Raw genomic sequence first — 19865 nt, forward strand, 5'->3', positions numbered from 1 at the left:
AGGATAAGGAATTGACAAAGAATAGATTCTGGGAAAAGATCAGAGTCACCAAGGCAAGTGTAAGAAAAAGAGGACATTGCTGGAGAGACGTGCAGCATAATGCAACCTAGTCAAGTCAAGTCAAGTTTATTTGTCACATGCATATACAAGATGTGCAGTGAAGTGAAAGTGGCAGCGCCTGCGGATTTTGCTAAACTACAAAACAGAATAGATTTTTTTTGATTTTTTTAAGCACAAATTTAACTTATTTGAGAAATAAGAATGAATGTATTCTTAATTAGTAAGGGTGTCAGGGGTTATGGGGAGCAGACAGGAGAATGGAGTTGAGAGGGAAAGATAAGTCGGCCATGATTGAATGGCGGAGTAGGTTTGATGGGCTGAATGGCATAATTCTGGTCCTAGAACTTATGAACTATTGGTATATTTTTAAATTCAAAGTTAAAGTTTACATTGTCAGAATATTTGTGTTCTAGTCCTGTGTTGTAAATCCAGAGGGATCCACTGTGTGCCCATGTGACTTCAAAATGATAGGAAATATCATTACACATAAATATTACACATTTTCTCAAGATTATCTTTAACTTTACTTCCTTCAGACTAAAATGACTGAAATACGTCCACTGACGTTAAAAGTAAAGAGGAAGAATGTGACACGAATGACTGCAAACAGTAATCAGCCCAAACTAAAGGATTTCCTTAAATGATTCCCAAATATCAGCGACACAAGGCAATTGGATGAAGCAGAACTGTACTGAGTGCTGGGTTAACAAGTGAGAATTGTCTGTTCGTGTTTATAGCACTGCCTGAACCCTTCCTGGAAAAGTGTGGCTGGCCTGCTAAGGATTATACAATATGAAAAATCTTCAAACCCATCTCAAAAGAAAAAAGACAATTTCTTCGCCAGTGCATTTGAATTGTTTCAACAATAGGTAGCCTACTGAAGCTACCCTGGTCGTTGAGCGTAGAAATCACTTGGCATTACAGAGAGGAAGAGGCAGCATGATATATAGTAATTAAAACTGTCATCATCAGGGCTGGAGGCAGTTAAAGCATGAGGAAAATCTTCAAATGAAATGAACTCTTGTTGGCAAAGAAGGACACAAGTACTGGAGTCGGTCTGCTGGTCAGGCAGCATATATGGAGAACATGGATAGGTGACGTTTTGGGTTTTGGACCCTCCTTCAACCTGAAAAGGATCCCGACCTGAAAGGCCACCAATCCATCTTCTCCATGGATGCTGCCTGACCCTCTGAGTTACTCCAGCACTTTGTACTTTTTTTGTAAACCAGTATCTGCAGTTCCGTGTTTCTACTTCTTGTTGGCAAAGACTTTGCATCTTCCAGCCAAGAGATCATAACTTCTCACGCCACCCTCCAGCATCAGAGTAAAACATTCCCAAGTCACGTTTCGCATGAGTTGGTTGCAAAGTAAATTACTGCTCCTTTGAATTTGCTTTAACTTCAGCAAGCATTATCCATTCAAACATTTTCCTATTTCCTGCAACAGACATCCTTTTCTAAATGTGTTGTCATTTTAGCAGCAACTTGGGTTAGGTCTACACAATTTTAGAAACTAAGTAAGAATGAACAAATACCATTCTTTCAATATCTTGCACCCAGCCACCATCTCACTCATGCTGCCAGAAAATGGAGGAAGCAACTCTAGGCTGGATTTGAAATGCTGATGTTTAACTAAATATCATTCATTTGAGTGTTTCTTTTAGTCTGGTGTCCTCTGGTCTACATTACCCCGGCCATTTAGCTTGCTCCTAGCTCTGGCCCAATTATCCTTCACCAACTTCCTTATACAGCACCACACACAAAAGGAGTAGCGCTCTCAAAATGAATTCTTCAAATTCCTGTCATTGACTGTGAAGTTAATCACTTTTTGAACGCCGTTTTAAGCCTCTATTTTGACAATCTTTGTGTTGATTTACAGTCTCACTTCAGGTACTGTGGGAGTTCTTGCTGACTTGGGAGTTTGAATTGATAGCTATTTTAATAGTGTCACAGCAGAAACACCAGTTTTTAAACAATGTACAGTGGTGTCCAGTGTCTTAGTCAGGCAGGGGTCTTGTTGCGTTGATCATATGTTGATCAGTGCCGTTTCTCTGTATTTGATCTTTCAGTCTCTTTGTTTTCAAGCTCTTTAGCAAAGTGAAAAATAAGTCATGTTTATAATCTATGAAGGTGCTACGTTTGACCTTGCTTTTTATTTCCTTAAATGTGACAGTCAATGGCATTGAGGATACCTGCTGGTATCGATGACATGATAGTGTACAGAATCCAACCAGACATTTTTAGAGGTCGCCAATGAAGGCAGGGAGGTTCAACAGTTTTGCAGCTCTAATAATCCCAGATCCCCTGCCCTGTTGACTTCAAGTATTCTTTCAATCAAATTTAATTATTGGTGGTCATTTGTAAAACACAAAGATTCAACTGAAGTTCTTCATAAATGTTAATTTTAACACAGATTTTTCAGCAGCAGTCCCGTGATGTTGAAAATGCCTCCTTAAATGCTTTGGTTGACTGAAGTCCAGAGGTTGAATAAGATTGAAACCTAGTTGATTGAAAGCTGATGCATACTAAATATTTGTATCTCTATAAAAAGAGCACTTATCCAAGAAAACGTTGTGAAAGTAAGAACCTGTCCTCTTGAATTGTTTCCAAAATATTCCTTTAATATTGTATTGTAAACCAAACCCATTTGTCCCTCGTATTGGGAACATATCAAAAACACGGAATTTCTCTCTTCTGCAATTGTTTCACCCCCTCTGCCTCGATATGTATTGATCCTTCGTTTGGCCGGATCCTTTTTAAAACGTTTTACTTCTGTGTGGAATTGCTCAAGCTATCAGCCTGCTTTCCCCTTCCAGGTGATGACATCCCATCTATCAGCTGGCAGTGCCCAGCTAAATGGGCATCTCCTTGGCCCTTGCTGATTCACGAAATGAGTGTTCCAATTTGAGTATTTCAGAGGAGCCTAATGGATCAAAGTGCAAATTGCAAATCAAAGTGTGCTTTCTGTTCTTACAATCCTGCCTTGATGTACATAATGCTACAGCAGTCAAATAGGTGGAAAAGAACACAAAGTACACGAGTAACTCAGCAGGTCACACAGCATCTCTGAAGAACTCAGCAGGTCATGCAGCATCTCTGGAGAATGTCATCCATATTCTCCAGAGATGCTGCTTGACTTGCTGAGTTACTCCAGCACGTTGTGTCCTTTTGTATATTAATCAGCATCTGCAATACCTTGTTTCTATACTCAATTAAGGCTATTCAATCCATTGTGCCTGTACCAGCCACCATTATACTGCTTGAATCCGAGCCGGTGGAGAAATATTTAGCTGAATGGAGTGTCACCCTTTGGAACAAGCAATGCCCTTTAATTTCCTTTACTTTGTAACATTTTAATGGTCTTGCATTCAGTAATTCATTCCTAAAATCCAGAGCTATTTTGCCGTGAAAAATTATACATTTATCAAGATTTTGTTAGAACAAAAGATTAACTGTGGTCTGACACAATGACTTTTTAATTAGATTGGTTGTAAAGTCTACGTTGAGTGATTTGAATGTAGAGAATAATTAATGTTGGAAATCTCCTGATATCTTGCAGTGGATATTGGCAATTTTGTTGAGCAAAAACATTTGGTTTGTAATTGTGGTGGACTTGTATATGTGCAGTTTTGGACTCTGAAATGACAGAAGAGCAGAATGAATTTGGCAGAATTGGTCAAGTTTCTTTCCACCAGCTCTTTGTTTAGTTTGAGAAATGGTAATCATTTTTTTTAACATATTGTTTTGTGTATTTACCCCAAAAACTTCACCGAGAACAGCTTTCTCGTTTTTATTTGCCCGGTCAGAAACTGGGATGGGTTTGCATAGCATTAACATGTTTGTAGATAGACTCAAAATGCTGGAGTAACTCAGCGGGTCAGGCAGCATCTGTGGAAAGTCATTATCTCTCCTGAGGATCCGCTACTCCAGCATTTTGTGTCTATCTTCGGTATAAACCAGCACCTGCAGTTCCTTCCTACACACTCAGCCTGTTTGTAATTGACCAAGCAACATCAAAACCTCCTAAACATCTCTTGCAAATCAAATTCTATATGGAAACATAGACATAAGCAGAAAAAAGATAGTTGGACAACGATTTCATGTGCTGAATGTTCTAATTGAGTGAAAGCTTCAGAGGGATCCATTATTTCAAAAAGATTACAGTTGCCATTTACGATGGCCTGGAAAAGTCGTAGAAGTGACCAAGCGTGAAATTATTGCAGTATTTTAGGTCTACCATTGCAATATAGTGACGCGTTTAACTTCACATGGCAATTATCACAACCTTGCTCCATTGCACATTTGCATTTAATTTTTTTTGACATACTTTGGCCTCTTCCTATAGTCCTAACTGTAATTGCACTGGTTTTGTGCCAATTTACTGAAGCTGAATGTGTGTGTTCATCCCATTGCTGAATCCAGTCTGTGTTTTATCTTTCTTGGGCATGAATCTGTGGGGCTACTTATATTTGTTGTAAAATACCCAAACTCAATAAATACTTCCAAGTGGAATTTTGTGTCTTGTTTCCTCTTCAAATGACTGGAGCGCATTCATTCATTGTAACCATTTGGGCACCTTTTGTCTACTTGTTACACTCCTGACTCTCCCTCTGAAGAAGGGTATCGATCCGAAACGTCACCCATTCCTTCTCTCCAGAGATGCTGCCTGTCCCGCTGAATTACTCCAGCTTTTTGTGTCTGTCTCTGTCTTATAACCCTTGGTTCACATGAACTAGTCTTCCAAATGTATCCTTTCTACATTATTTGCTCCAATCTGTCTGCCTTTGTTACTCTCCTAATAGTTCACCCCATTCTTTTTCAGCATACAAGATCTGTGAATTAATGTCTTTAAAAAAAGCCACCCAATCCTTAGCAGTTGGTTTATTCACAAAATGCTGGAGTAACTCAGCGGGTCAGGCAGCATCTCAGGAGAGAAGGAATGGGTGATGTTTCGGGTCGAGACCCTTCTTTCATCTCAGGAGAGAAGGAATGGGTGACTTTTCGGGTCGAGTCCCTTCTTTTTCATCTCAGGAGAGAAGGAATGGGTGATGTTTCGGGTCGAGACCCTTAACAGTTGATGTCTAGTTTGGAGATACTGCACGGAAAAAGGCCCACCGAGTCTGCACCAACAAGCTATCCCTGTATACTAGCCCTATCCTACACACCAGTCAATTTGAATTATTGCCAAAGGCACAAGTACTGTGAGGTACAGGTACAATGAAAATCTTGCTTGCAGCAGCATCATTTGATGTCTGATTGCAAATATCAGCAATGTAAACATCCTCGTAAGAGTCTGCTGACAGAATGCAACGGTTTCTTCAGGGTCATGTGCAAACACACCATCTCTATGCTAAAAGAAAAGCCTGGGTGCAGTCTTAAGAATTTCCATAGGATTGTAATTAGAAAAGTTGTGTCGGACAGGATTGGCTTTAGTTTAGTGTATTATTGTCACATGTACCTGAGGTACAGTGAAAAGCTTTTTTGTTGTATGAAAATAGGTTGAAAAGACTGGAAGATTACAATTGAGCAGTCCAGGGGAATAACGTTTTGTGGAAGATAAATTCCGATTAAAGATAGCTTAATTGGCGTATTTGGTCATAGAGTCATACAACATGGAAACAAGCCCTTTGACCCAACTTGTCCATGCCAACCAAAATGTCCCATAACCTGCATGTGGCTCATATCCAAGTTCACAAGTTATAGGAGTAGAATTAGGCCATTCGGCCCATCGAGTCTACTCCACCATTTAATCATGGCTGATCTCTGCCTCCTATTCCCATTTTCCTGCCTTCTCCGCATAATCCTTGACACCCATTCTAATCAAGAACTGGTCTATCTCTGCCGTTAAAATATCCACTAACTTGGCCTCGACACCCCTCTGTGGCAATGTGTTCCACAGATTAACTACCCTCTAACTAAAGAAGCTCCTCTTCACCTTTCTAAAAGAGAGCCCTTTAATTCTGAGGCTATGACTCTCCCACCAGTGGAAACATCCTTTCCACGTCCACTCTAGAAAATACCTTTCATTATTCTGTAATTTTCAATGAGGTCCCCTCTCAACCTTCTGAACTCCAGCGAGTACAGGCCCAGTGCTGTTAATCCCTCAAATGCTAACCCACTCATTCCTGGAATCATTAATGTAAACCTCCTCTGGACCTCTTCTAAACCTCTCCAGAGCCAGCACACCCTTCCTCAGATATGGGGCCAAAGTTTGCTCACAGTAAATTCATCTGAACCTTTCCTATAATTGTAGCTGTCCAAATGTATTTTAAACATTGTTATTGTACCTGCTTCATTCTATTCATCTGGCAGCTCATTCCATATACCCACCACCCTCTAGGTGAAAAAGTTGCTCCCCCTGTAACTTTCAATTTAATCAATCAGAAAAGTGCAGACAGGAACAGGTCCTTTGACCCACAACGGAAGGTGATGCCTCTGTCAAGCTTAAGTTTGCGGACGACACAACCCTGATTCGACTGATCCAGGGTGGAGAGGAATCTGCCTACAGACAGAGAGTGACACAGCTGGCGTCCTGGTGCCTTCGTGTCAACCTGGAGCTCAATGCTCTTAAGACAGTGGAATTGATAGTAGACTTTAGGAGAGCTCCCCCTCCCCCACTCACCATCTGTCACATCTGTGGAGTCGTTTAAGTTCCTTGGAACCATCATCTCCAAGGACCTTAAATGGGGGGCCACCAACGACTCCACAATCAAAAAGGCCCAACAGAGAAACACAATCTGCCACAGGAAATGATGGTCCAATTCTATACTGCCATCAGAGTCTGTCCTCACCTTCTCCATCATGGTCTGGTTTGGCTCAGCCACCAAGCACAACATCTAGAGGCTGCAACAAATCATTTGATCAGCTGAGAAGGTTGTTGGCTGCAACCTTTCCCCCCCCCCCCCCCCCCCCCCCATTGATGAACTGTACACTGCAAAGGGCAGGAAGTGAGTGGGTAAGATAATTTCTGACCCACCTCACACAGGCCACAAACTCTTTGAAGCACTTCCCTCTGGAAGGCAACTCCGGAATGTCAAAGCCGCCACAGCCAGACATAAGAACAGCTTTTTCCCCACGAGTAGTAGCTCTACTCAATAGCCAAAAGTCTAGCTCCTTTTGCTCTAGGTTATTTCATTCACATGTTTAAACTATAATGTCTTCTTTTAATGTTTAATGCTATATTCTTAATTGTTTATTGTATGTTCGTGTCGTTACTTGCGAGAGGAGCACCAAGGCACATTCCTTATATGTGTACATACTTGGCCAATAAACTTATTCAATTCAATTCTTATTCAATTCAATTCATTAAACTAATCTCTCCCTGCATGTGATCCATATCTTCCATTCTCCGCAACCCATGGCCAATCAAATGATGCGAGCAAGATTTCCATTGTGCCTCACCTTCACCATACTTGTGCATATGACAATAATTCAAATTGACTTCATCTTTACAATCTAATTTTGAATTTGGCACCTTGCCTGATTTTGACTGGAGGGATCAGGGCAGGTTTGATTTAGATACTCGATTTGCTCCACACCCCCAAATTAATTCTTCGCTGGCTTCACTGGAGGGGAGCCAGCATAGGTGTGGGTTTGTGTGAACCTCCAACCAACCCATGGTGTTATTTCCAGAATCCCTCCATGATCTGTGGTTGGTGGGGGGGGGGGGGGGGGGACAATTAAAACGTTTCTGGAGGAAATTAAATACATTTCTGGTTCCTAGTTTAAAATCTCAGAAGTGTTTTATGGTCTCTGGTCCATACCTTTTTTTTAATGGCCCCTAATGATTGGAAGTACTGTCTCTTTATCTAACGTTGCAATCTTTCATTGCCTTCATGCCTCACCAGGCAATCTTTTTAAACTCCGTTGCCCTTTTAAGAGGAGCAGGATTTGGCAGGAAGTGTTTTCGCTTTCAGCTTGTCCAATCGAGCAGAGTCAACCCGCCGTGGCTGGGTTGAACTTTGGGTCGCTTGGATCAGTGACTGCCGGCGCAGAGAGAGAGAAGCAAGAGCAGGTAACCGTGCAGCGACCGGTGCGGGCTTTGGTAATGAATGGTGCCGGCATTAACGGGCAGCATCGCCTGCCATCAGTATTTTCACTCAGACTGACCCCCAAGGGCGGGCAGACAAGTGCTTTCTGGGCAGCTGAAGTCGAAAGAATAACTGAGAATTCTGTTGTGGTTCCTTCCACAGGTACCAAGGGGGTCAACTCTTGTGGAAGGTATTCAGGAACTGAATACGCACACCCTTCTTGCACCTTGCCCCATCGTTTTACCCCCCTCGTCCTTTCATTGGTATCATCGCAACCCCTCAAGCCAAGGGGTTCATTTCTTCCATTAAAAAAAAAAAAAAAGAGTTTTCAATCTGGTCCAAAATGTGTCTCTTTAATCGATGTCTCGAATTGGATTTTACTTTACAACTTACCCCCGCGGAAATAAGTTGAAGGAGTAGGCATCCAGAATTTTTAAAAGTGAAACTACCCACATGGAGTATTTGGTGGGTCAGTCTGCATCTGTGGGAGGCAAAGAGATGGTCGGTTTTGGTGTTGAGTGCCTGCATCAGTCAGGACTGACCCATCCATTTGCCTCCAGAGATGCTGCTTGATTCATTGAGGTTTTCCAGCAGTTTGTTTTGTTGCTGCAGATTCCAGCATCTGCCGTCTCTCATGCTTCCTCTTCAGGTCCATCTACATATCCCTTAGTCCAGATGGTATCTACAAGCCGATTGATCTTCAGGATCCACAGTCTTCTTGGGTAAAGAAATGAAACCCTCCAAATGAAAAGCTCCTTCCTCGTCTCAGTTCCAAGTAGTGTTGTATTGAAAACGTGACTAGTTCGCCAACCAGGAGCATCTCTCACCATTTTCCAACTAAACTCCTACGGTTTTTTAATTTCAATTAGATATTCGCGCCACCCCTTTCCTCTGGAATGTAGGAACCCCATCCAACTCCTTCCTGCCGTTATTAGTTTAGTCTATTGTCACGTGTACCGAGGTAGTGAAAAGCTTTCTGCTGCATGCTAACCAGTCAGCGGAAAGGCTATACATGATTAACGTGGAATTCTCTGCCTCTAGTTGTTGATAGAAATAATATAATAATAAAATATACCTTTATTCGTCCCACACCGGGGAAATTTACAGTGTTACAGCAGCAAAGTGGATACCAAGAGATCATTCATTATAAATAAAAGTAAAGACAAGGATAAATTGTCATCAGTTTACTGTGTATTCCTTAACTGTTACTGTTGACGCATCTGCTGGGAGCAGTGCTGGTTGTGCAGTCTCACAGCAGCGGGAAGGAAGGACCTCCTATATTTCTCCTTCACGAACTTGGGGTGAAGGAGTCTGTCACTGAAGGAGCTACTCAGTGCAGTGACAGTGTCCTGAATGGGGTGGGAGTCGTTGTCCAGCAGCGATGTTAACTTTGCAATCCTCTTCTCTCCCACTACCTGCACTCTGAGTCGAGGGGGCAACCCAGGACGGAGCTGGCCTTCCTGACCAGCTTGTCAAGTCTCTTCCCCTCCGCCGCTGAGATGCTGCTGCTCCAGCAGAGCACGCCATAGAAAATGGCTGATGCAACCACCGTTTTGTAGAAGGTCCTTAGGAGTGGCCCCTGCACTCCAAAGGACCTGAGTGGGCCTGATAACAGATGGGAAGAACTGAAAGGTTCAGTCGCCTGATAACAGATGGGAAGAAACTGTCCCTCAATCTGGAGGTGCGCATTTTCACAGTTCTGCACCTCATGCCTGAGGGGAGAAGAGGGAGTAGCCAGGGTAAGGCTGGTCCTTGATAATGCTGGTGGTCTTGCGGAGGAGTGCAGATGGAGTCAGTGGAAGTGAGGTTGGTTTGGGTGATGGTCTGGGCTGCGTCCACAATTCTCTGCAATTTCTTGTGGTGTTGGATGAAGCTGTTCCCTCACCTTGATAAAGTGTTTTCTACGGCGCATTGGTAGAAGTTGGTGAGAGTTGTTGGGGACATGCCAAACTTCCTAAGACTTCTAAGGAAGCAGAGGTGATTCATCCTAGTGGGATGATTCCCAAATTACAGATGCCAAATTACTTGTGGAAAATAAAATGAAACTTATTGAGGCTCTTGCAATTAGAAACCATTGAAAAGGAAAGTGAAAGTGCCCTGTGCTTGTACGTAAATCCCAATGACAGTTCCAGGAAATGGTTCTATATTAAGAAAATAACTGCAGATGCTGGTACAAATCGAAGGTATTTATTCACAAAATGCTGGAGTAACTCGGCAGGTCAGGCAGCATCTCTGGAGCGAAGGAATGGGTGACGTTTCGGGTCGAGACCCTTCTTCAGACTGATATCCCCTTTTTAAGTGGGATGAACTCTGCTGGTTTTTAAGAGGAAAGGGGATTACATAAAAATAAATTGCACAACAATGTCTAGCCTCCACAGATATGGGACGAACTCTATTGTTATTTTTTGAACACAACAAGCACAAAGGATAATATCTGAAACTGAGAATGATTTTACTCGCCTACCCCACTATCATAACCTTGCTCAGACTCTCGGCTGCACTCAGTATTGTCGCCAAAGATGCCTTTTGTTTCTCCAGATCTGGTGCGGAGTTGGCAAAGCTGCACTTATTACTTAGGGACCCTGAGAAAGGGAAACTTGTTATAATTGAGAATTCTGTAATTCCTATACGTTCGTTCATTTGTTTCTCCTCTCCCCTGCTCACTCCCATTCTTGCCCTCTATACTCTCCTTTTAGTTTAGTTTAGAGATAGCGTAGAAACAGGCCCTTCGGCCCACCGAGTCCGCGCCACCCAGCGATCACCCGTACACTAGTTCCATCCTACATACCAGAGACAATTTACAGAGGCCAATCAACCTACAAGCCTGCATGTCTTTGGAGTGTGGGAGGAGCTCCTGGGGAAAACCCACGCGGTTACGGGGCGAATGTACAAACTCTGTACAGGTAGCACCTGTACTCACGATCAAATTGGGGTCTCTGGTGCTGTAAAGCAGCAACTCTACTGCTGCGCCACCGTGCTGCCCATATTGACAGTGGTGCAGGCCAAGACATCGGATATTTTTAAAGCGGTTGACAGGTTCTTGATTAGTAAGGGTGTCAAAGGTTACGGGGAGAAGGCAGAAGAATGAGGTTGAGAGGGAAAGATAGATCAGCCATGATTGAATGATGGAGCAGACTCGATAGGCTGAATGGCCTAATTCTGCTCCTATGACTTATAAAGGGTATTGAACCCCAGCCTATGGTGCTGTAAGGCAGCAACTCTACCACTGCACCACTGTGCCGCCCGAGTACAAATGGTCCAGGTGGACTTATAGGAGAGTTGTTGCGAAGTGAGTGTTAAAATAGAAAAGCAACGCCAGCATTTATTTCAAGAGGACTAGAATATAAAAACAGGCATGTAATGCAGAGGCATTATATAAGGCACTGGTCAGACCGTATTTGGAGTATTGTGAGCAGTTTTGGGTCCATACTTGAGGAAGAATGTACTGCCCTGGAGAGAGTCCAGATGAGATTTACGAGAATGATCCCAGGGATGATTGGGTTAACATGTGATGTGCGTTTGACTTCTGAAACTTACCAAATAATGAAAGGCCTGAATGGAGTGGATGTGGAAGGGATGTTTCCACTAGTGGGAAAGTCTAGGACCAGAGGCAACAGCCTCAGAATAAAAGGATGTACCTTTAAGAAGGAGATGAGGGGGAATTTATTTAGTCGGAGGGTGGTGAATCTGTGGAATTCAGGAATTCATTGCCACAGACCGATGTGGAGACCAAGTCAATGGATATTTTTTTAAGGTGGAGATTGCTAGATTCTTAATTAGTATGGGTGTCGGGGGTTATGGGGAGAAGGCAGGAGAATGAGTTGAGAGGAAAGATAGATCAGCCATGGTTGAATGGCGGAGTAGACTGGATGGGCCAAATGACCCAATTCTGCTCTTACATCTTATCGACATAAACATAAGAAGTTAGAAAGGAGGCACAAGAGACTGCAGATGCCGGAATCCTGAAGAAAACACAAAGTGCTGGAGGAACTCAGCGGGTCAGACAGCATTGATGGGCATAGATAGGCTAGACCGTCAAAACCTTTTTCTCAGAGTGCCGAACTTTCCACTAGCTTTAAGGTGAGAGGGGCAAAGTTTAAAGGAGATGAGAAGAGAAAGTATTTTTTTTACACAGGTGGTGGGTGTCTGGGTACTGATTGTGGATGATCAGCCATGATCACGGTGAATGGCGGTGCTGGCTCGAAGGGCCGAATGGCCTACTCCTGCACCCTATTGTCTAGAATGTGCTGCCATGGGTGGTGATGGAGCCACATACAGTAGTGGCATTGAAGAGGCTTTTGGATGGGCACATGGATATGCAGGGAATGGAGGAATATGGATTCTGTGCAGGCCGATAAGAGTTAATCTTGGCATCGTGTTCGGCACAGACTTTGTGGGCCAAAGGGCCTGTTCCTGTGCTGTACTGTTCGCTGCACCATGCATCTATGGATAGAATGGATAGGTGACATTTTGGGCTGGGGCCCTTCAGACTGATAGGAGTAGGGGAGGTAGAAGAGCTGGAAAAGAGAGGTGGCGGTAGGAAACATTAAAAACGGTGACCAAGAAAGAGGTTGGGCATGCTGAAGGCTGTCAGTGGGACTTGTATGAAGAACGGGAAGGTAAAAGAGTTTAGGAACAAATTTCCAGAGCACACGATTCAGATGCCTGAAATGCAGACAATGGAGTGTGAGGGAAAGAGAGGATGCATCCAAACCAAAGCCAAAAAATAACCCATTAAATGGACACGTTCTTGGATCAACCAGCTCTCTTGTCTTCCAAGCAATGCGTTTGTACCCAGTCCTGGAGCAAATGAGATGCAACGTCCCTTTTCCATCAGAAAGATTTCAGTTTCACTCCCGACTTTAACCAAATGTTAACCCACTTTCTGTTGCCTTCAGGTTTGGTGACCATGGAAACTCACGTGGATTCAGTGGACATCGATGAAGGATTATATTCACGGCAGCTGTAAGTAGAATTGGAAGCAAAGCCATTAAGAGAATAACGCTCAGAGTGGATATGCATGGTCACTATATGAGAAAAGCTAACCTTAGTTTAGCTTAGAGGTACAGTGCGGAAACAGGCCCTTCAGCCCACCGTGTCTATGCCGACCAGTGATCACCCTGTACGCTAACACTATCCTACATACCAAGGACAATTTACAAACTTCAAAGCCAATTAGCCTACAATCTTGTACGTCTTTGGAGTGTGGGAGGAAACCGGAGCACCTGGAGAAAAGCCACACGGTCATGGGGAGAACGTACAAACTCCGTACCAACAACACCCGCAGTCAGGACAACACCGAGTCCTTGGTGCTGTAAGGCTGTACTGCTGCGCCACCGTGCTGTCCTGTCAAAATGTATTGGGTGAGCAGTTTAAAGAGACTGCAGTATATGATTTTATTCTGTGGGGTGCCTGGATATTCTTAAATCCTCTGGTGTTGTATCATTCAATTCTGCTTTTTTTTTTATCATTCAAACCAAATTTTATTCAGTACAGTTTGAGTATCCATAAACCTGTGTAAGTTTCAAAAACAATCCCCAATCTCACTTCCCAAATCCTAATTCCCTCCCCCTTTAAGTAGCAGCTTTCAATAGAGTAAAATTAACCTTTTGCCTATGATGTGATGATAACATGTGATATGTTGATGGTGATTGATTGAAAGATACAGCATGGAAAAAGGTTCTTCAGCCCACTGAGTGCACTCGAACCATTCATGCTAGTTCTGTGTTATCCCACTCTCGCATCCACTCCATACAAACTAGGGCTTGTTTAACCTACAAACCCACATGTTTTTGGGATTGGGAGGAAACCAGAGGAAACCCACAGGGTATGTAGGTTAATTGGCTGGGTAAAATGTAAAAATTGTCCCTAGTGGGTGTAGGATAGAGTTAATGTATGGGGATCGCTGGGCGGCACGGACTTGGAGGGCCGAAAAGGCCTGTTTCCGGCTGTATATATATGATATGATAGGGTCACAGGGAAAACGTGCAAACTCCACACAGACAGTGCCCATTGTCAGGATCGGAACTAGGTCTCTGCCGGTGTGTGGCAGAATCTCTACCAGCTGCACCACTGTGCTGCCCTCTTATATGATGTGTTGGATTGGGACTGGCCCGCATTTAACTGCCCCAGACGTGCATTAATTAGACTTTAGAGATACAGCGCGGAAACAGGCCCTTCAGCCCACCGTCCATGCCGACCATTGATCCCAGTGCACTGGCACTATCCTACACACTAGGACAATTTACAATCTTTACTGAAGCCAATTAACCTTAACCTGAAGCCAGAAAACCCACAGAGAGAACGTACAAACTCCTTGCAGACAGCACCCGCAGTCAAAGAACCTCTAGAAGATGTACAGTTCTCAACTGAACCACCAAGATAAAGTCGTTAAGGTTTAGGTTTTGGTTTATTATAGCCACGTCTACCAAGATGCACTGAAAATCTTTGTCTGCATGTTACCCAATCAGGCGGCACAGTGGCGCAGCGGTAGAGTTGCTGGCTTACAGCACCAGAGACCCGGGTTCGATCCTGACTACGGGTGCTGTCTGCATGTTCTCCCTGTGATCACGTGGGTTTCCTCCGGGTGCTCCAGTTTCCTCCCGCATTCCAAAGACGTACAGGTTAATGGGTTTCGGCTACTGGTGTACGGGTGATTGCTGATCCGTGTGGACTCTGTCGACCGAAGGACCTGTTCGCACGATGTATCTCTAAACAAGAACTAAGCGAAAAACTAAACTGAGATAAGATAATAGAGAACATTAACAACATTGCATTTCACGAGGGTAAGGGATTAGTCCAGTGTAAATCCGTTTAGTGAACCTTTGACCCTTTGTGATTATCTACTCGGAAAAAACACCTCCTCTCTGGTTCCGAGGTTAAGGGTGGGTGGGAAGCATACTTCACCCCGCCTGGGGAAACTTCCACACTAAGAACTGTTCGGCAGCAGGGCGTACTGAAGAAGGGCCCCGATCCGAAAGGTCACCCATCCTTTTTCTCCAGAGATGCTGCCTGACCGGCTGAGTTACTCCGGCACTTTGTGTCCATCTTTGATGTACACCAGCCTCTGCAGTTTTTTGTTTTAGATTAGATTAGAGATGCAGCATGGAAACAGGCCCTTCGGCCCACCAAGTCCGTGCCGACCAGCGATCCCCACACATTAACATTATTCTACACACACTAGGGACAATTTACACATGTGAATACTCAGCAGCCCTCTGGGTTAGTGTATTCCCCAAGATTCATCACACTCTGCATGAAGAAATCTCTCCTCATCAAAGCCCTAAAGGTCCTACTCCCCAATGCTTTGACATTGTGACCCCTTGGCTCTTGGCTTGTCAACCAAGAGAAACATCCTCCCTGCATCCATTCCAGTAGGAAATGTGTGTTTTTCAATGGCATCCCTCATTCCTCTAAAATCTAGAGAATAACAGGCATAGTCTACTCGATTTTTACAGCTAACCTGCCAATTATGGAAACAATCTAGTGAATCTTTGCTGCTCTCCCTCTGGGTCAGCTCCATCTTGTTTTGGGTAGGGAGGCCAAAACTTCATATCCAAGGTCCTTTATAATTGCAGTAAGACCTGTTGACTTGTGAACTCAAATCCTCTCAGGACAAAAATCCCATTAATTGCTTTCCATGCCTGCATGTTAGCTCTCAGAGACTTGGGCACAAGGGCAGCCAGGTCCCTTTGAATATCAGCATGGAAGTGCAGCGGTAGAGTTGCTGCCTTACAGCACCAGAGACCCTGGTTCAATCCTGACTATGGGTGCTGTCTACAGTGTTCGTACATTCTCCCTGTGGCCACATTGGTTTTCTCCATGTGCTCCGGTTTCCTCCCACACTCCAAAGACGTACAGGTTTGTAGTTTAATTGGCTTTGGTAAAAGATTGCAAATTGTCCCTAGTGTGCAGGATAGTGCTAGCGTGCGGGGATCGCTGGCCAGCGCAGACTCGGTGGGCCGAAGGGCCTGTTTCCACGCTGTATCTCTAAACTAAATCAGCACTACCCAATCTCTCAGCATTTGAAATGGTGGTCACCCAGTTTCCAGTCAAGGAATAAAAGCCGGAATCTCCCCTGTAGGTACGTGCTGGGCCACGAGGCCATGAGGCGAATGAAGAAAGCCAACGTGTTGATCTCTGGGATGAAAGGACTTGGGGTGGAGATTGCCAAGAACGTCATCCTGGGTGGAGTCAAGTCGGTCACGATACACGACGAAGGGACCACAGAGTGGAGCGATCTTTCCTCTCAGGTAGGTGGACAAGACATGATTATACCCAAAATGAACAGATCTGCCTTTTGTATGCTTTTACACGAGTCCCGGGAGTAGATTCCTACAATCGTGTTTGTGTGTGCGTTCTGCTTCTTTTGAACGTACCAACTCCATGCAGGCACCACCTGTGGTCAGGACACCCATAAATTTGTTTTTTTTTTTAACGTAAAATTCCAGGATCCACAGCCTCTTGTGCATCCATTAAATTAAAGTTGTTCAAATGGTCGAAAGTCAGATGACTTTCACCTGTCAGAAACTGTCTCCTTCAAGCAACTCATTGAAATACTGGAAAGTGCGGTTGAGGAATCTATCGGAATATAGAGGAATATCCTGATCACTTTATTTTTTATTTTCAGTTTTATCTGGCGGAGAAAGATATCGGGGAGAACAGGGCAGAAGCATCGAAACTGCATCTCGTTGGGCTGAACAGTTATGTTCCAGTCTCCTCATACACTGGGACACTGACAAAAGATGTTCTACATCAGCATCAGGTAAGGTAAAAGCATTTGCAGTGACTTCCACTGAGTTTAATTGCAAGGATAAGTTTGCTGATCTTTAATAAAGTCTTCTAGGGATCGTGTGAGATCCAGAGCATTGGGTAATTGAAAGATACAGCATGGGAACAGGCCCATTGGCTCCACGCCGATCACTCGTTCACAACAGTTCTATGTTATTCCACTTTCGCATCTTTGTGATTGCATCCATGTGCTGCACCTGAGACAGATTCAGTTCAGAGATACAACATGGAACTGGGTCCTTTTGGCCCATCCAGTCCATGCAGACCATCGATGCATCTGTGGTGAGAGAAACAGTTAACGTTTTCAGCCCTTGAACCCTGTGCTTTTGGATTTTAATACTAAGCCCTGGTTTTCACCCAGCATAGACGCGCATTTGTTCAGCAAGAAATTGCAGGGAGTTGTGGACGCAGCCCAGAACATCACACAAACCAACCTCCCTTCCATCGACTCCATCTACATCTCGCGCTGCCTCAGCCAGGTCACCAGCATAATCAAGGATGAGTCTCCCTCTTCTCACCTTTCCCATCAGGGAAAAAGGTACAGAAGTGTGAAAACACACACCTCCGGATTCAGGGGCTGTTTCTTCTCAGCTGTTACTAGGCAACTGAACCGTCCTCTCACCAACTAGAGAGCAGTTCTGACCTATCATCTATCTCATTGAAGACCCTCAGACTATCTTTAATCGGACTTTACAGGACTTTATCTTGCACTAAATGTTATTCCCACCATTATCGGTACACGGTGGACGGCTTGATTGTAATCGTGCATGGTCTTTTCGCTGACTGGATAGCACGCCACAAAAAAGCTTTTTTGCCATATCTCGATATACGTAACAATAATAGACAATAGGTGCAGGAGGAGGCCATTCGGCCCTTCGAGCCAGCACCGCCATTCAATGTGATCATGGCTGATCATTCTCAATCAGTACCCCGTTCCTGCCTTCTCCCCATACCCCCTGACTCCGCTATCCTTAAGAGCCCTATCCAGATCTCTCTTGAATGCATTCAGAGAATTGGCCTCCACTGCCTTCTGAGGCAGGGAATTCCACAGATTCACAACTCTCTGACTGAAAAAGTTTTTCCTCATCTCAATTCTAAATGGCCTACCCCTTATTCTTAAACTGTGGCCTCTTGTTCTGGACTAATAATGAACTAAACTAAAACAAATACCAAGTAACATGCTCTTTGTTCACATTGAGACCTTCAGTGCTTTCTGCCGTAAGGATTTCCGTTGCGATTGGAGGTACTTAAAATCGGTCGCAAATTTGCTCTTAATCGTTGGGCAGGACAGCCAAGAGGAGCAAACAACATAAATAATGGATGCTAATGGAGCAAGTCCCATGTTGATCCAAGTTTAGATGGAGACTGGGGACTGTGACTGGCACATGTGAGGCATGTAGTAATGACTGGAAGAGAGGAAATGTGCCTGTTCATGCACTTTAGTGGCTGTAACATCCATGGGAATCATTGAGTTTTATTGTCCGATAGCGGGGAGTATTCTTATTTAAGGTTTTTATGACCTATTTTTGCAGATTGCTGTACAGTGGCCCATTCCTAATGGGTGTCTCATGACAGCCCTGAGTAATTATGTTGATGGATTGAAAGCTCTCCAGTAAGGCAAGCCTTCAGCTAGGATAGTGTGTTTGTGTGGAGAGATGCCCTGCTTTTGCCGGCTTATTGTCAATAGTGGAATAACTTTCAGACGATGTATAGGTCCACCACCAAAGTTTCCAGCCCCCTTGGTTCCAAAGTCTTTCTAGATTATCCGTTTCACCGAACCAAGAGGTCACGGCCCCCGAGAGGAGTCCAACAGTACCAGAACGTTCCGCCTAGGCCGCCGAGGGCAAGTTGGGCCTTGGAGGTCGGCTATGGGAACAGATCTGCCGGATAAACAGGGGATTATCATATACCACTGTGGGTGGGGAACGGTGTTAGACCTTTCTATCAATGCTGCTGGAGTCAGAACATAGAACCGTACAACGCTAGAGCAGGCAGTTGTCCAACAATATCTGTGCCAAGTTAAACTAATCTCACCTGCCTACACGTGATCTATATCCCTCCATTCCAACCATATCCATGTGTCTATCTAAAAGCCTTTTATCCGCCACTATAGTATCTGCCCCCACCACCACTCCTGCCAGCACGTTCCAGCCCCCAACACTCTCTGTGTAAAAAAATAATAAAAAATTGCTGCACACATCTCCTTTAAACCTTGCCCCTTCTGCAAAAGAATGCAGAAATAGTCCCTTCAGTTCCCCGAGTCCACGCTGACCATTGTACCTGTCTGCATTCATCCTTCAAGTGCCTATCCAAATGCCCCTTAGACATGGCAAATCCACCACAACGAGAGGCAGCGAGTTCCAGATATCAACCAATCTCTGTGTGAAAATAAATCTTTCCCGTCAGTTCTTCTTTATTACTCCTTCCTCTCACCGTAAACATATTTCCTTTTGCTTTTGACTGCCCTACCATGGGAAAATGATTCTGACTGCCGACCCTTTTACGTAGAACATAGAACGGTACAGCCACAAGAACAGGGCCTTCTGCCCACAAGGTCTGTGCCGAGCATAATGCCAAGACCATGGCCTTTCAGCCTGCATTCCCTGCATATCTGTGTGCCTATCCAAGCCTTTTAAATGCCACTATCGTCCCTGTTGCAACCACCAATGTTCCAGGCACTCACAACCCTCTGTGTAAAAAAAGATGCCCTGCACATCTCCTTTAAACTTTGCCACTCTCACCCAAAAGCTATGCCCTTTAGTATCACCTTAACTTTATATACCCATACTGAGTCACCCCTCAATCTTCTTCACTCTAGGGAAAACAAGCCCATTTATGTAATCTTTCCCCATAACTAAAGTTGTCCAATATAGGCAACAACTGGACTTTATCTTTCACTAAACGTTATTCCCTTTATACTGTATCTGTACACTGTGGACGGCTTGATTGTAATCATGTATAGTCTTTCCGCTGACATTAGCTCGCA

General features: G+C 44.2%; 2 protein-coding genes across 3 annotated transcripts in view; both read left to right on the forward strand.

The window, feature by feature from the left end:
• Positions 1–4535, forward strand: part of traip (TRAF-interacting protein) — a 35542-nt gene extending 31007 nt beyond the window's left edge. For both annotated transcript variants that reach the window (XM_078414191.1, XM_078414190.1), the window contains one exon: positions 597–4535. In XM_078414191.1, coding sequence (XP_078270317.1) covers positions 597–704 — 108 coding nt within the window. In that variant the 3' untranslated portion in view covers positions 705–4535. The remainder of the gene's footprint in view (positions 1–596) is intronic.
• Positions 4536–7930: 3395 nt separating this feature from the next.
• Positions 7931–19865, forward strand: part of LOC144601779 (ubiquitin-like modifier-activating enzyme 1) — a 234740-nt gene continuing 222805 nt past the window's right edge. Inside the window, exons 1-4 of the mRNA XM_078414193.1 lie at positions 7931–8073; positions 12988–13054; positions 16173–16341; positions 16719–16853. Coding sequence (XP_078270319.1) covers positions 12999–13054; positions 16173–16341; positions 16719–16853 — 360 coding nt within the window. The 5' untranslated portion in view covers positions 7931–8073; positions 12988–12998. The remainder of the gene's footprint in view (positions 8074–12987; positions 13055–16172; positions 16342–16718; positions 16854–19865) is intronic.

This window comes from Rhinoraja longicauda, chromosome 17 (assembly GCF_053455715.1).
Source record: "Rhinoraja longicauda isolate Sanriku21f chromosome 17, sRhiLon1.1, whole genome shotgun sequence".
Lineage (NCBI taxonomy): Eukaryota > Metazoa > Chordata > Chondrichthyes > Rajiformes > Arhynchobatidae > Rhinoraja > Rhinoraja longicauda.